This window comes from Heteronotia binoei, chromosome 4 (genome assembly GCF_032191835.1).
Source record: "Heteronotia binoei isolate CCM8104 ecotype False Entrance Well chromosome 4, APGP_CSIRO_Hbin_v1, whole genome shotgun sequence".
NCBI lineage: Eukaryota > Metazoa > Chordata > Lepidosauria > Squamata > Gekkonidae > Heteronotia > Heteronotia binoei.
The window spans coordinates 126,560,121-126,577,937 of record NC_083226.1 but is presented as its reverse complement, the minus strand read 5'-3'; the positions used below and the strand labels follow the sequence as shown (position 1 = coordinate 126,577,937).

Genomic DNA, 17,817 nt, shown 5'->3' with positions numbered 1-17,817 from the left:
TTAACACTCCCACAGACACCCAGCTTGAGAAGGCTCCACAATCTTGTTCACATATCAGCATTTCAAAGCAGACTACACAACAAAGGCATAGCTAAGAGGAGGAGGGGGGGAGGAGAGGTAGCTAGCAGCATCGGTGTTCAGTAAGAGCCCAGAATCCCTTGCTTCTGAACCAGAGTTAGACAACATGTTAATAACAATACAGCAGACTTGACAGGAAGCTCTTTCCTTCCTTCCTCAGGGACCAGGATGGGGAGGAGTGTCAGCTAATGAAAGGAAGAGAGGCTTGGCTCAGTAGCTCTGCTATGTGATTGAGAGAGCCTGGCAAGGCAAGCTCTGTCTCCCCCTCCCCTTCCTCCCCATTAGCAGGAGCCTCAGCCAATGGAGAAAATAGAGGTCTTGCTCTGTAGCTTCTGTGCGATTGAGCAAGCCTGGAAAGCAAGCTGTGATGCAGAATGAAGCGAGAGAGAGAGATAGAAGGAAGTAGGGACAGCCAGTTGCTCATGGGCTGGATAGCAGCCCTCTGGGGGGGTCTGCTTCGGCCCCCAGGCTGCATGTTTTGACACCCCTTGTATAAATTATGTGGTAAAATGCTATATGCTAAAGCTGGGGTAATGTGGGCATGTGTTTGTTCTATTTGAGTGCCATATCTCTCTCCAGTGGGATACAGAGCATTTTACAGCATTGTCCTCTGTTTTATTCTCACAACAACCCTGTGAGGTAGGCTAGGCCTGGAATGTGTTCTTGGTACAAAGTAAGCTAGCAAGTTGCCATAATAGATTGAGGGTTCAAACTTGGGTCTCCCGGATCCCAGTCTGACATTCCATCCACTACGCCATATTGACATTCATAGACTATGACCAAAGTTTTGTAGATTTTATTTTATCTGGACAGTATATATATTTGTTAGAATCCTTATTTTACCGCTATTTTTGTATTTATAATTAAGGTGTGATTTTTTTTGGGGGGGGGGGTTGTTTATTTTTGCAACAATTATATTTGTATTGTTCAGAGATCATTATAACCTTGATGGTGTGGTAGTTTGTTTGCAGGTAGCTCTAGGCAAAATGAAACTTCAATTAAGATACTGTCAGCATTCCTAAGATAACTATGAGTTGACAGAAATAACACTCTTAAATCTTGGGTGAAATGGTGCTTGCAAATAAATGTCCAGAAATTTCAGCATTTGCTGTTTGCTCAACTGTAACTGTATTATTAAGAGAAGGCCAAGGCAGGAAATGTATCAGTGAACCTGAACAAAGATTTTGGAATCAGAGTTTTTCCCAGATCCTCAACTGTTTTGTAGCGTGACTTCTCCAATATCAAGCACTTTATGTTCTCTCTATAGAATACAATTTGTAAAATGAGTTCATATCTGGTGAATGTAATATAAATCTTTGAACAGGTTATAGAGTTGGCTTTTATTGGTCTACAGCTGTCAAAGAATTGGGACCAATCGTCTGAACTAACCTTTTTCCTTACTAAAATAATCTCTCAATTATTTATTTTAAGTATCATGGTAACACATTTTTGAAAAGTGTAACGTGATCCAGAAGTTTAATCATAGGTACCTTTTTTACCAAAATTCATTTCTGTCCAACATACATTTCATTTACTTCTAGATTGCCTTTCTCACTATGATGTTGTTCAAGTGTGTTTCAGTAGGAATGATGTAAAAACATGCAAAATGTGTGGAATGTCAGGCTTCCTCTATAAATCTTTTAATCCTGTGTCTTCAAATTTAATTTTAACCTGACCATATGTGGTAATTTGAATGTAGGTCCCTTTGAAAAGTAGGTCTTTAATTTAACATAATAGTTTAGTGATTTCACAGTGTAGTCTGCATAATCTGTGTTAAAGTCCTTTTCCATTTCCACCCTCCTAGAAATAAATGGGTTTGCATGTTAAAGTGACTCCCTTTCCTCTTCCATAGTTACAGAGAAGGTTAGAAGATTATTTTAATGAAACCACAATTATCAGCATTGCTGGAATTGTGGAGATGTTTGGCCCCATGGTGCAGAGTGGTAAAGCAGCAGTACTGCGGTACTGTGGTCTGAACTCTCTGCTTGTGACCTGAGTTCGATTCCAGCGGAAGTTGGATTCAGGTAGCCGACTCAAGGTTGACTCAGCCTTCCATCCTTCCGAGGTCAGTAAAATGAGTACCCAGCTTGCTGGGGGGAAAGTGTAAAAGACTGGGAAGGCAATGGCAAACCACCCCGTAAAAAGTCTGCCGTGAAAACATGAAAGCAACGTCACCCCAGAGTCGGAAAAGACTGGTGCTTGCACAGGGGACTTTTCCTTTCTTTTGCCCTTACTTGAATATGAGGAAACTTGGTGTCTATCTGACCCTGTTGAATATTTGCATATTCTGACAGGAGTTTGAGTCTTCTTTATTACTTAATGTGTTCTTTTTGAGCTTTCATCTGTGTTGATATAGTACTGAATTTTGGATCAGTCAAGTCTTATCTTTGTAAAAATTATATTGTCTTTTCCACTTTGGATTCTGTTTTGCTTTCAGCACAGGCGGGCGAGGCAGTTGGCCCCTTTCCTAGAGCGGCAGGACCTAGCAATGGTGATCCATGCGACGGTCACCTCAAGACTGGACTACTGTAACGCTCTCTACATGGGGCTGCCTCTGTACCGGACCCGGGAGCTGCAGCTAGTGCAGAATGCGGCAGCCAGGCTGTTATTTGGTCTTCCAAGATGGGAGCATATACGGCCGGGGCTGTGCGGACTGCACTGGCTGCCAATTGTATACCGGATCCAGTACAAAGTGCTGGTCATAACCTTTAAAGCCCTATATGGCCAAGGACCGACCTACCTGAGGGACCGTCTCTCCCTATATGAGCCCCAGAGAGCACTGAGGTCAGTAGGCAAAAACAGACTGAATATCCCTGGGCCAAAAGAAGTAAAACTGCAAAGCACCCGCACTCGGGCCTTTTCTGCCGCAGCCCCACAACTCTGGAACCAGCTCCCAGAGGAGGTGCGGGCCCTGCGGAACTTAGACCAGTTCCGCAGGGCCTGCAAGACCGCCCTCTTCAGACAGGCGTTTACTAATGATTGTACTAATGTTTACGGCTAGATTAATAATACTTACCGCCACTGTTAGTTTAGGAATGTTTTAATTACTGATTGGTTTTAATGTGATTTTAATGTTTTATTATTGTATTGTTCATTTTAAATGTTGTAAGCCGCCCTGAGCCTGCTTCGGCGGGGGAGGGCGGGATATAAATAAAATTTTACATTACATTACATTACATTACAGTCTAAAACACATATTTTTGTTTCTGTTTTTAGCAGAACATATTCCCAAATAAATGAATAAGATCTTAAGCCTTGCTTGCTGCACTTCATCTGTCCTGGGGGTGGTCCCCTGCTATGGAGCATGTTCCTCTGGTGAATGGTGCTTTTCAGCTTAGTGAAAAACTTTAGTCTTATGAGAAGTTCTTAGCATTTCACAGCGGAGCCGCATCCCACAATGGAAAACTGCATGACACAAATGAAAGCAAGGCTTATGACCCTTAAAATATGCGTGAAGATCAATTATCTCATGTTCAGCTATAGTAAAATGGAATTTGTTTATCCAGAGCTTCTTGTTTTGTTTGTGTTTTTTAACAGTATTGCTGACATCATTGAGCACTATAGAAAAGAACAAATTGTTGAAGGTTACTATCTTAAGGACCCTGTACCAATGCAGGTGAGGCACTGTGCAGAAAGTTTATTACTTCTCATATTTATATCTTCTGATTTGATGATCTTTTTCAAATGGCTTGATTCCATTTTGAAGTCTCTTTAGATTCTACTTCTAACCTGATAGCAGTAACAGCTGGAGAGTAGAGAGGGAAGAAGCTAACGAATGCTGGTTGGCTTAATCAGAATGTAATGGGAGAACTGCTGTAGCACTGACAGATTTGTTAGATTATCCAATTCTGATCACCCCTGCATATTCCTTTTAACATGCTCTACCAAGATCTCTAAGCTGTAACAATTCCAATGATTGTTTTATAGCAACATAAAGCAATCATAGGTTGTTAGGAAATGTTCTTTGTCTTTTCAGTATTCTAGGTCAATTGCAAAATTCACCTGATGTTTCATACATTAAAACTGATGATTATATTTTTACTTTACAGCATCAAGGACAAGTGCTTAATGACACAGTGGATGGAAAAGAAATCTACAATACAATTCGTCGTAAAACAAAGGATGCATTCTATAAAAATATTGTTAAAAAAGGATACCTTCTGAAGAAAAGTAAGTATGGGACAGAGTTTTATCTTAACAGTAACTATGCATTCTCACAACCTGAAAGTCTCTTCACCCTTTGAAGCTGTATGTATGGTATGGTGCTTCACTAGCAATGAACAGGTCCCATAAAACACAAAATATACCAACTTTCTTCTGCAGTTCACCTGTCTTTCATTTCCCTCTGATTAATGCAGTGTAAAGTTGAAGTTATTCTGAACCCTTAACACATCCAAAGCATCATTACTGCAAAAGTTCCAGGAATATATTGAGCATCCCCAAAGCTGTTGTTGGTATGCTCTCTGTTAAACCTGGTTGTGCTATCAGATGATTGATCCAGGCTTGAAACCTGGTTGTAGTCAATGCTTGCATTCTAAAAGTTTTTCTATTAGATCTGTTGTTGAGTTCACAGTTTGGACTCTATAAAAATATCAACTGAGTTAAAAATATCAACTGAGTTTTCTGTATGTTTCCTTTCCCTTGTAAGCTCCTTGCATGTTGGGGGAGGGGGGAGTCATCAGACCCTTGCAAACAATCTGGGATGTGGCATTGGAGGGGTTATGAAGCCAGAAGGGAACATCTACTTGAACCTCTACCACCATTTGCAAGTTGCAGGGCAGTTTCTATGGGTTCCCCCTTTTGGCTGCAGTCCTTTGTTCTGCATCCTGTATTGTTTATAAAGGTCCGCAAATCCTTGGAAACTCTTTTGGGGAATATAAAGGGGAAAAGGAGGATTGAAAAAACCCTTGTTTTGCAAACTCATTCAGTCATGGTCCCATAAGATCTAATCGAGGGGTGTCAAACTCATTTGTTATGAGGGCCGAATCTAACATAGATGAGACCTTGTTGGGCCGGGCTGTATTGGGCCAGGCCATGTCTGACTGGGCCATGTGTGTACCTAATTAAAATCAGGTAGCAGAGATGTAAACTTTATAAAGGACACAGACAAACACAATTAAACAGTTTTATTTTTTTAAACACTTAAAACATGCTTAAAATATTAGGATTCATTGGTCTTAAAGATGCCTTCTTTGTAGCTTTCCCATGGGATCAAGGGAACTGGGCAAAGAAAGTTCTGGCTCTTTCCTTCCTTCCCCAGGGGATGAGGAGGGGGATGAGCCTCAGCCAATAGAAGGAAGAGAGGGTTGACTCAGTAGCTCTGCTGTGTGATTGAGAGAGCCTAGCAAAGTAAGCTATCTCTCCTCCCCTTCCTCCCCAAGGGAAGAGCCTCAGCCAATGGAGAAAATAGGTTTTGCTCTGTAGTTCCTGTGCGATTGAGCAAGTCTTGCAAAGCAAGCGGTTATGCAGAAGGAAGCAAGAGAGAGGGAGAAGGAAGCAGATGACAGCCAGTTGGTCAGGGGCCTGATAAAAGCCCTCCAGGGGCCTGATTCGGCACCCGGGCCACATATTTGACACCCCAATCTACCCATAGGGAATAAAGCACACCTCATCATGCTTAGATCAGTTTGCTTATATTCACTTGTATTGAGACTTCAAACATAATGTTTGGTGTAGTGGTTAAGTCTGCGGATTCTTCTCTGGGAGAACCGGGTTTGATTCCCCACTCCTCTACTTGCACCTGCTGGAATGGCCTTGGGTCCGCCATAGCTCTGGCAGAGGTTGTCCTTGAAAGGGCAGCTGCTATGAGAGCCCTCTCAGCCCCACCCACCTCACAGGGTGTCTGTTGTTGGGGGAGAAGATATAGGAGATTGTAAGCCGCTCTGAGTCTCTGATTCAGAGAGAAGGGCGGGGTATAAATCTGCAATTCTTCTTCTTAAATTAAAGGATTGGTCCAGCCTAAAATTTCAATGGATGCAAGCATTTCTGTCTACAAAAGCACCACTTCCTCAGCTCTTTCGTGCTGCTGCCCAGAATGCACCATGATATACTAGTCCAGGAAGAGGAAGAAGGAGCTGGAGGCCCACTGCGGGGTGATAGTGGTGGGGGAAATAGTCAGCAAAAATGGCACTTTTTGTGCACACAGAAAATGTTGGTAGAATCCATTCCATACATTAAAAAGTTGTATTAATCTGTCTTGAACAGTCAGGAGCATGAACTGTTTTTTCCATCCTCATTGAATGTTTGTTTGCTTGCAGGCAAAGGAAAGCGGTGGAAGAATTTGTACTTTATTTTAGAGGGCAATGATGCCCAACTTATTTATTTTGAAAGTGAAAAACGAGCCACAAAACCCAAAGGATTAATAGATCTTAGTGTATGTTCTGTTTATGGTGTTCATGAGAGTCTGTTTGGCAGGTAAGGCAATAAGTACTATTTCTAAGTACAAAATTCAAAAAATATGTACGGCATGTCATATCACTGTGTGCATAATATGCCTTTTCTCCTGCATTCCACTTCCCTCAAAGGTAATGCTGGTTTCACCCTTTGAAGAAACTTTTTTCCAATACAGTTGTTGCTACAAGATACTGTCTGTTTTCACTTGCATGTTCAGCAGATGCTGCCATTAAGTATATATCTGCTACTACATATTGGGATGCTTTTGAGGGGGAGTACTGTGATATTGGAAAATTATAACCTTTTAAGTTTACTGAAATTGAAAATTGGGTGTGTGTTTAAAATAAATTTTATTGAACTATTAATACTTTCTTAAATGTGTTGTGTCAAACAGATATACCCACCTCAATATACATAAATTCTACAGCTGGCTATTTTTATTTTGTGTAGAAGATGTATAGTATCTAGTGCCAGTCTAGGTTTTGACTTTTACTAAATCATTGTTTAATCTTTGTCTTGCACATCCGCAAAACTATTTTGCTCTACTCACCAGTTGTCCCTACTAGAGCCCTCTCAGTTTGAGAAGACAGGTCAGCCAGTTTAAACGTTTGCAGGGGGGGTGCATTAAGTTTAGAGTTAATTGCTTATTTAGTTTATTTGGCTTTATGTTGACAATATTGAGTCGTTAGCTATTATTTATAGAACATGGTTGGTTTCTCCCTTGGTTCTAGTTGAAGTCTAGTCATGCACATCACAACAGACTGTGGCTTTGTGCAGGCAGACCAAAGTTATGTCTAAATACTTGGACTCAGTTGCTAGTTCTGTAAGCCATGTGTTAACCTGTTAGAAAATAGAAGGAAAGGTCCCCTGTGCAAGCACCAGTCGTTTCCGATTCTGGGGTGACATTGCTTTCACAATGTTTTCATGGCATTTGCCTTCCCCAGTCATCTTTACTTTCCCCCCAGCAAGCTGGGTACTCATTTTACCGACCTCGGGAGGATGGAAGGCTGTGTCAACCTTGAGCCGGGTACCTGAAAACCCAGTTACCGCCGGGGATCGAACTCAGGTTGTGAGCAGAGCTTAGGACTGCATTACTGCAGCTTTAACACTCTGTGCCATGGGGCTCTTACAGAAAATAGAAGTTTGCTGTAGATTAAATGAATTGAAACTCTTTCAATAGGCAAAGCATGTACTTTGTGTTTATCCATCTATTACACTCTAATCCTTTCTCCAAGGAACTCAGAGTTGTGTGCTCTCATTCAAAGTGCTGCTGTGAGGTGGGTGTAGCAGAGAGATGCAGTACTGTGAGCAGGGAATTTGAACCTAGGTCTTTACAGGCTCTTTCTGGCTTTCAACCTTAACTGTGAACATTATTCATCAGGGGGAAGAGAAATTGAAGGTGTGTCTTCCTTTTTGGTATGAATCACATGCATCTTCTGAGACTATACTAGAGGTTTTTAGACTGAAAGACATGAACAGTTTCCAGGACAAAACTGATTCATCCAAGTGTATGCCTTGGTTAATTAAGCAGCCAGAATGTCTTCTTATCCCTTATGTTTATTATCAGTTTGAAATATCAACATGCCATTCTGTTTTTTTAAAAGCCTTTGTACTTCCTGATATCTTCTCCAAGAAATAACTTGCCCATAAATGTTTGTGCAGTGTACACCTTATCAACATTTGTTTTCATAAATCAGTCTTCATAGTGATATAATCTTCTTCGTGGTCTCTGTGCTTCACATCAGTGGGATAGAGCGCCTGCACCGATCTCCGGATCGGTATCTAGAAAGCATGGGATTTTTCGCTCTCTGCTCCCAGTGAGCATGTGCAGAAGACCCCACACGCATGCTCACCGGGACCAGAGCGAGGATCCCGCCATTTTCTTTTTGACTGCTGAGCTGTATAGACCTGCGCTTCGCTGCTCCAGTTGGCAGTTTAGTTCGGGTATCGCTGTTTTTCTTTCTCTTCACCAACGTGTAAAACGAATAAAATAAAAGGGGCCTTTTAGCTGTCTTTGCCTGTCCCTCGGGGCTCTTTTCACCCATGCCCACCCTATGGAAAAACACTGGCGTTTTTTAAAGCACTGCCTGCGGTGTGGTAGTAAGATCGCCCCCCCCCCCCGATGGACATTCCCTCTATCTGTTGTGCCTCGGCGAGGGACATCGTGTGGACTCGTGCCCGCATTGCTCAAAATTTTCCAGACACGGAAAAATCAAGCGGCCAGGCTCTCAGCGGCCTTGACTGAATCGGCACTTACCGGTCAAAATGGCAGCAAATCCGTCGGCCTTGACTGCGACTGCTGCACTGACTGAGTCGATCGACTCATCGAGCGTAAAGCCCTCTCTGATTGAGCCTGCCCATACCCTTAAGAGGGTGAGTTCTCAACACTGGCCACTTTGACCCCAGCGAAGAAGCACAAGTCTGATGCGGAGTGCAAGGCTCTGAGCTCTAAGAAACGTAAGAAGGAGAAGGAGAAACTCAAGAGACATGACAGTTCCTCATGCAGGACCTCTGCTCTCCCTAAGCCATCGATGCCGGTCCCAACTTCTACGCAGGTGCTGCCCCGGAAAATCCTCGCATCGCCTGACCGTCAGGCAAGCCCATCGACAACAGAGCACGATACCTCCTCTCAGCCAGTCTGCCTTTCTGACTCGGACCAGGAGATCGACCTGACACAACAATCCTTGTGCTCGAGCTCCCGCCATCGGAGTGAGGCTGGCTCACCTTCCGATCTTGACACCTCGATCCTGAGAGACACGGAGACATTACACACACAGCAAATCCGCAGCCGTGAGAGAGAGGCTGAACAGTTTCGCAGACCCACAGTATCTCCAGTTTGGGATCAGTGTCCTTGGCCATATATGTATGGAGCCTACGCCTACCACTCACTGTATTTGTGATATCCGCCCAGGGAGCCCCCAGACTGGGATCAGCGCTTGGAGGTTTCCCGTATCTCGAGAGCACGGTCACCGATGCGGCATACTCCATCGGTATCACCGGCCCTCCCAGTACCGAAGCAACAGAAGTCAAAGCCCAAGGAAGTGCATGTGTCTACTTCCTCACCGCTTCACCTATCAGTCCCACAGTTGTCCACAGGATTTTCTGAGCCAGAAAACACCTCTTTGGCGTTGGACTCGGAGGTCGGAGACAGTTATCCAGGGGATAAAACAGGAGTGGAACCATCGTCCGACCCCAATGTTATGAACGACCTTCCTATTTCACCGTCAGAAGACTTGAAGTCTTACGGGGACTTAGTCAAACGTATGGCTCAAACCCTTTCACTAACCATAGTTCAACCTCAGCCAACCATTGACGATACCGTCTTCGACATAATGCAGCAGAACACATCAACAGCTGTGGCCCTGCCAGTTACGAAAGTGGTCTTGCAAGCAGTGGAAGACCCCTGGTGCAAGCCTGCATCCACACCCATTTCAGCAAGACACTTGGATCATATGTACCGGGTTCAGGAGCCTGGAGTGGAATTTCTCTTTACACACCCACGTCCTAATTCCGTAGTCGTCTCTTCTTCTTCTAAGGCACGCAGAACACACTCCACCCTGCCGGACAGGGAAGGGAAGAAGATTGATAATGTGGGCAGAAAATTCTACTTGGCAGGGGCATTAGGAGTTAAAATATCCAACTATACCGCGTGCATGGCCAATATTCCTTGTGGGTATATCTAACTTACCTGAAGATAAATGCTCATCGTTGAAGAAACTTCAGAAAGAAGGGATGACACTGGCTAAACGGCAGTTGGCCGTGGCCAAACATGTGGTGGATACATCAGCAAAAACACATCTGCAATCTTGCTGAGATGACACTTCTGGCTGCATTAAATGGCCTTGCAACTGGACACTAGGGTGTACGTTGAAGATCTGCCATTCGAAGGAGAGGGACTCTTTAGCTCGACTACAGATGCGGTCCTTCGAGGGATGGATAAGAGACAACTCGCAATTTGGGTGTCCCCACGTCCTCGCACTCTACTAAATTGAGAAGTTTCTTATCAGCTTTAAGAGGGGATTGGATAAAAATATGGAGCAGATGTCCATTAGTGGCTAATTCCGTAGTTGTCTCTTCTTCTTCTAAGGCACGCAAAACACACTTCACTCCGCCGGACAGGGAAGGAAAGAAGATTGATAATGTGGGCAGAAAATTCTACCCAAACACACACGCACATATTGGCCACTGTGTGACACAGAGTGTTGGACTGGATGGGCCATTGACCTGATCCAACATGGCTTCTCTTATGTTCTTAAGTTGGAACAAACCCTGGTCCAAACAACCTTACCAAAAACCTGCATCAGAGCAATCCTGGAAATCCCGCACCGGCCAGTCTGACACTAGATCTCTGTACAGAGGCAATGGGAAATCTAAATTCAGTTCCCCTTCCAATACTTCTAACAGGGCAAAGGGGTATCGCACCCCAAAGCAGGGCCTTTGACGTCAGCACCCATTGCTGTGTTCCCTCCCCCCTCCTTTTCCCTGGGCCCACCTGCCTATACCCCTACTTACTTGTATGGAGAACCATCACTACAGACAGATGGGTCCTGTCTATCATAGAAGAGGGGTACAGAATAGAGTTCATCCACGTTCCAAGGCAACCAGTCTTCATAGTCACCCCACCCCACCGTCCGCTCCTCTTCTGGAAGAAGTTCAGAATCTGTTAACCAAACAAGCAGTAGAACCAGTCCCAGATCACTGCAAGAGCCTGGGCTTCCACTCACCTTATTTTGCGATCCGCAAGCGGGATGGATCTCCGCAATCTCAACCAATTTATAGCCTATCAAAAGTTCCGCATGTCAGTGCTCCAGAGCATCTTGCCACTAATCAACAAGGGAGACTGGATGGCTACCCTGGACTTACAAGATGCTTACTTCCATGTAAGCATCCATCCCTCACACAATTTCTACGATTCGCCATTGGTCGAGACCATTTTCAGTACAGGGCACTCCCATTCGGACTATGTACCGCACCGAGGGTCTTCACAAAGACTATAATTGTAATAGCTGCTCACCTCAGGTTGCAGGGAGTAATCCTGTTCCCGTACATAAACGACTGGCTCCTAGTGGCAGAGCCCAGGGAACGCTTGCAGGGATACATCAGTCTCATACTTCAGCTTCTGGAGCAGCTGGGCCTGAAAGTCAACGAGAAAAAATCTCATCTCACACCATCCAAGGAGGTGCAGTTTATAGGAGCTCTTCTCAATACCAAACTGCATCGAGCTTTCCTTCCTCCTCAAAGAGCAAGACGCATCATATCTCTAGTTCAAGTCTTGCAGAACAAGAGGGTGGCAACTGCATTGCAAATCCAACATCTGCTGGAACTAATGGCGGTTACAAGCAGTGTTCTGCTCTTCACAAAGCTGTGGATGAGCGCACTCCAGCTCTGATTTCTACTCAATAGATTCTCAGAAACACCTTCCAGTTGCAGGTCTCTGGATTGATGGAAACTCGAGAGCAATATTTGCCAAGGGAACCCCCTTTCGTCAACCCACCCCCACAGTGACTACAGACGCTTCTCTCTGGGGATGGGGGGCCCATTTGGATGGACTGTGCGTGGGTGGCCAATGGCCCCAACTCTTCAAGGAATGCTATATCAACTATCTGGAACTCCTCTCCATCCATTTTGCACTCCGGTCCTTTCGGCCCTTGCTAGTTGGCCAAGCGGTGGCATTACTGACGGACAATACAACAGCCCTCAGTTATATAAACAAACAGGGAGGGACGGTATCACGCAAGCTGTGCCTTCTGGCAGGGGAGATCTGGGAGGAGTGCGTGGACCATCAGATCTCCTTCACGGCAGCACACCTCCCGGGGATACTGAACGTTCAAGCAGATTTCCTGAGCAGGGGAGCAGCATCTCCTCACGACTGGGAGATTGCATGGACTTTGCTCAAACCGGTCTTTCGCAAATGGGGTCATCCCTCGATAGATGTCTTTGCAACAGCCAACAATCGGAAGTGTCAGTTCTTCTGCACCAGAGGAGGAGTGGACTCAACCTCCTTGGGAGATGGCCTGCTTCTTCCATTGAAAGGTCAGTTCCTTTACATGTTTCCCCTGCTACCATTGTTGACTTGGGTGGTCACCAAATTACAGCTAAGGTTCATCCTTCTGACACCCTGGTGGCCACGTCAGGCGTGGTTTCCTGTAGTGCTGAGACTGGCAAGGCAAACCTTTTACTGCTTTCCGACCGAGCCAGACCTCCTCTTGGCTCAGGGAGGGCAACTATTCCATCACAATCTGCAGCACCTCAGACTGACATCATGGCTCATAGATCATCTTCCTTCTCTGAGAGAGTAGAGTTGGTTCTTTTGAACAGTAGAAAACTGTCTACGCAAACATCCTATGAGAGGAAGCAGTCTAGATTCCTCAGATTCTTAGATAGTTCGAAGTCACCACCCCTGGTATGGTGGGTTTGCCGTCTATTTTTGAACTTTTGTTATCTTTGACTCTGGATTGAGTTTCTCTTCAGTTAAAGTTTATATGGTGGCAATTTCTTCCTTCCATGCACAGGTGGAAAGTTATTCCATTTTTTCCCATCCCGATTCCAAAAGATTCTTAATGGGATTGATTTGTATGTTCCCCCCCTCACTGACTCCTCCTGTGGCTTGGGACTTTCCCCTAGTTTTGGATCGCCTGACCAGGAAGCCATTTGAACCCATGGCATTGTGTTCCCTACAGCTCCTATCCTGGAAGACTGCCTTTCTGGTGGCAATCACCTCTGCCAGGTGGTTAGAGAGCTAATGGCCCTAAGGTGTGATGATCCCTTCCTTATTTTTCAGGAACAGGGTGTTTCTTTGGTCCCAGATTAACGTTTCTGCCAAAGATTGTGTTGGAATTCCACTTGGGTGTGGACATTTGGCTTCCCACATTTTTTCCATCTGCTAGTTCAGATGAGGAATGTCGCTTGCACTCGTTAGATGTTAAAAGATTGTTACTTTTCTTTCTGGATCGAACCAAGGGTTATAGGAAAGATCCACATTTGTTTGTGTCTTATGCTGCACCCAAGTTTGGCTGCAAGATCTTTAAGCAGAGACTTTCTAAATGGCTTACGGAAACAGTCAGACTGTGCTACCTTCTAACTAAGAAACCTCTTCCGGGCCTGATCAAAGCGCATTCCACGAGGGCCATAGCCATTTCTACTGCCTTTTTTCAGGGTGCCTCGCTTCTGGACATTTGTAAAGCAGCCACCTGGGCCTCACCCCATGTGTTTATGAAGCACTACGCGCTAGATGTGCGCAGACAGCAGAAAACACAGCTGGGTCATCTAGTGCTACAGGTTGCTTCTTCTGGTTGACTACCAGCTCCCACTTCCAGGTATGTCTGCTTGCTATTCTCCCACTGAAGAAGATTGGATTTATATCCCGCCCTCCACTCCGAAGAGTCTCAGAGCAGCTCACAATCTCCTTTACCTTCCTCCCCCACAACAGACACCCTGTGAGGTGGGTGGGGATGGAGAGGGCTCTCACAGCAGCTGCCCTTTCAAGGACAACCTCTGCCAGAGCTATGGCTGACCCAAGGCCATTCCAGCAGCTGCAAGTGGAGGAGTGGGGAATCAAACCTGGTTCTCCCAGATAAGAGTCCGCACACTTAACCACTGCACCAAACTGGCTCTCCACTGGTGTGAAGCACAGAGACCACGAAGAAGATAAACAGGTTGCTTACCTGTAACTGATAATCTTCGAGTGGTCATCTGTGCCTTCACAGAACCCGCCCTCCTTCCCCTCTGCTGTCGGCTTCTTCATGCTGTTTTTGGGGCTGTCAGCGGTCAGAAGGAACTGGCGGGATCCTCGCTCTGGTCCCGGTGAGCATGCGTGTGGGGGCTTCTGCGCATGCTCACTGAGAGCAGAGAGCAAAAAATCCCAGGCTTTCTAGCTACTGATCTGGGGATCAGTGCAGGTGCTCTATCCCACTGGTGTGAATTCACAGATGACCACTCGAAGATCATCAGTTACAGATAAGCAACCTGTTTTTCACATTAAGCTTCCTTTTAGTAGTACCAGTATTCATCATAGTGACCGAAATTGTGAATTGAATCAGTAATGTGAATAAAAACTGGATGCTGTGCATATAGACAGATTGTGGGTTCATATAAGGGTGGAATTGGGTGCATTGTTATGTTTTTCTGGTCAGCATAGTAGCCCAGTGGATAGCATAACCTCTCAGAAGAGAATTTGTGTACTGAGTGGGAAGATGTGTGAAATGTCCTCCTAATAATGGTGTATTCTATATATTCAAAAAGATATTTACTGTTAAAGTTTAATTTTAACCAAATTTAGTATGCTTTACTGTGTGCAGTGATGATATACATGTATCCTAACACATTACTTGCCTTGTTATGATTAATTTTTCTCCAAATAACATTCTTGGTTTTTTTCTACAAAAATTTGTGTACTTTTTAGTTTTTCTTACCTTTCAGCTGGAGAAGGGGAAACAATGGCATCTATACTTTTACGCATTATGCTTTTAAACTTTGTAACTATGACAAATAGTGCAATTTTATTTGATTACTGTGTTGAGATACATTTTATGTTCTGTTTCATTAAAGCAATAATTTTTTTAGGTGGTGTTGCCATTTGCTAATATTATTATCTTCTTTTTGCTTGAAATAGGTCTAACTGTTTCCAGATAGTAGTTCAGCACTTTAGCGAAGAGCATTACATCTTTTACTTTGCAGGAGAAACTCCAGAACAAGTACAGGTAATACTCTCTGCTATCATAAGCTGCCTTTGAAGACAGTTTGGAAAAATGCTGTTTATAGAACATATAGATGTGAGCATTCAGGACCAATTTTGATGTAGCTGCACCTCCAGCCTTGTTTTCTGGGTTTATTTCAAAGTGTTTTATTACTTGGGATCTCCATATATGTGGGCCCCCTTCCCCCAGAATACAGGTATGTGTGGGCTTAGGTCAGCCTCAGAATCTCTCCTGATCAGTTAGGTTCTGTGAGAGATTGGACTTTTTGGGTAGGTACCCTTCCCCTCATGGATCAGCCTCCCTGAAATAATGTGCCAAACTGCTCCCTCTAAATTGTGGAGTCTTGTGAGCTACTGGCATTAAAGTTGTGAGCTACTTCATAAATTAGTTTGCTCTGGATCCATTTTTCTAGAGCAAAGGCAAAAATGTGTGAGCTGGAGGCTAAAAAACTGTGAGCTAGCTGATACTAACTCAGAGGGAACACTGGTGCCCAGTGCTGATTCCCTTGACCTTCAGAAAGGCTGCTTAACCTGGTTGTTCTGGAGGATCACTGGGGAATTTGTGGGGGGGTGGGGTTAGACACTTGAAAGTGAGGTAGATGGGTGAAAGGGTGTGCATCTGTAGTATTACAGTTTGTAGTATTACAGTTTGTTGTAAGCAGAGGGTTTGTTGTAAGCAGAGGGTTAAACTAAACAGCTATGAATGTAAGTGATGCTTTCTGGTCTGACAAGTTTTGACTTCCCTGTCTTTTGACTTATCTGTAGGAAAATCTGGCTTTCTGCAGGAGCTGCAAGGCAGGCTGGGATAGCAAGCAGGGTTTTTGAGCTGATATACTAAAAGCAGAATTGAATTGATGATCTTTGAGTGGAATCCTGGTTCCACAAGCTAACCACAGTTAACATACCATACACCATAGTTTTATATTAATGTCTGAACTGTGCCAAAAGGATTCAGTGCTTCAAATTGTTGACTGTTCCCAGCATCAGAGAAGAGAGGCTCAAATCAACAAGAGCCAGGGCCTTTTCCATTGCTGCCCCTAGCTGGTGGAATGAGCTGCCAGAAGAGATCAGAGCCCTGCGAGAGCTTTCACAGTTCTGCAGGGTCTGCAAAACAGCACTATTGTGCCATGCATTTTTATAATAACATCAGCAGCGGGATTGGCCCATAGAAACATCACCGATGGTCTGCCTCTTCATGTTATCACGATCCTAGGAGCTCTTAGAATGGCTAACCACCATTCAGATCGCTGTCTGAAACCTTGATACCAGTATAAGTACATGTTTTTAGAAATTGTTTTTATCTTTTATGTTTTTATTGTTGTTTTATTTTATTTGGTCACACAATGTAACTGTGTGACCTCAAATTTGTGAGCCGCCCTGAGCCTACTTTGGCGGGGAGGGATATAAATAAAATAAATAAATAAAATAAATAAATGTAGCTGTGTGTACAGACTTAGCTAACAAAATGTATCATGGATATCCTGAGATAACCTTGGTCATCTGGCTGGTTTAATTGACTGATGATGCTTCTGCATAGCATCATCTCTTTTTAGAAGTCATGAATCATAAATATCCAGAAACCTAACAAAGCATCTGCATCTGGGGAGGGTCCCCCACCTACCTCCACAATACATGCAATTATTAGAGACACAGCTTTTCTTGAGGGTTACAGCATTTGTATCAACACGGGGGATAAATATCAGGTATCGAAGACTTTCTCGGTGTACACAAACTATTCTAGAGAGCCAGTTTGGTGTCGTGGTTAAGTGCATTGACTCTAATCTGGAAGAACCAGGTTTAATTCCCCATTCCTCCACTATTAAGGACAATAGTAATCATGGAAGCACTTCACAATATTTTTAATTTTATTCCTCTCCTATGCTTTCAGGATAGTTCTGAATTAAAAATGTATTTGTGTAAAAAAAACATGGGAAATGAAAAAAGAAAAAATAAGCTTGAAATTATTAAAAAAAATTATTTAAATTTTTAAATTACAAGTTGGAGGAGATTCTGTTCATGAGTGGTTCTGTTATGTTTTTAGGACTGGATGAAAGCTTTGCAGACATTCTGCAACTTACGAAAAACTAGTCCAGGGACATCTAACAAACGTCTGCGTCAGGTAGAGTTATGCATTCTCTCCAAAATGGTACTGTTTTTATTTTTGTGTTGACTGAGATAATGTGGCACATTATTAAACTTGCCCCAAAGTATTGCTTTTGTAGTATATTTTTTCTTGCAGCTTAAGATTTAAGAAATGTTTCTTTTTCTGAACATCAGAATTGTCACATAATTCAGAATATCAAAGGAATGGCATGTGACCTGATATCAAGTGCACTTAACAGTTCTGTTACTTTCTACAACTGTATTATAATGCTATTTCGTCTTAATGTTCCCACAAATATTCCATAACTACATGAGTCAGATTTTGGCTGAAGGCTGAGTCCTGAGATGAGTTTCGCAATAAGCGCTTATGAAGCTGCGCTATCATTGCTGTTGGACTATCATTAAATATGATGTATGCCAGAATTCGAGACATATTTTAGTGCAGGTACAGTATATAGAATTAGTGTATAAGAAGCAGGAAACTGAAAGCGCTGTACTACTAATAATTATTAGAGATAACAATGGCACCACAAAACTCAGTACTATTA

At 43.7% G+C, this 17,817-nt stretch overlaps 1 protein-coding gene across 1 annotated transcript in view; it reads left to right on the top strand.

Annotated features, from left to right (window-relative positions):
• Positions 1–17,817, top strand: part of RASA1 (RAS p21 protein activator 1) — a 120,732-nt gene that overhangs the window by 69,371 nt on the left and 33,544 nt on the right. The window contains exons 9-13 of the mRNA XM_060235731.1: positions 3,616–3,694; positions 4,128–4,248; positions 6,336–6,492; positions 15,083–15,170; positions 17,208–17,285. Of these exons, the coding sequence (XP_060091714.1) occupies positions 3,616–3,694; positions 4,128–4,248; positions 6,336–6,492; positions 15,083–15,170; positions 17,208–17,285 (523 nt within the window). The remainder of the gene's footprint in view (positions 1–3,615; positions 3,695–4,127; positions 4,249–6,335; positions 6,493–15,082; positions 15,171–17,207; positions 17,286–17,817) is intronic.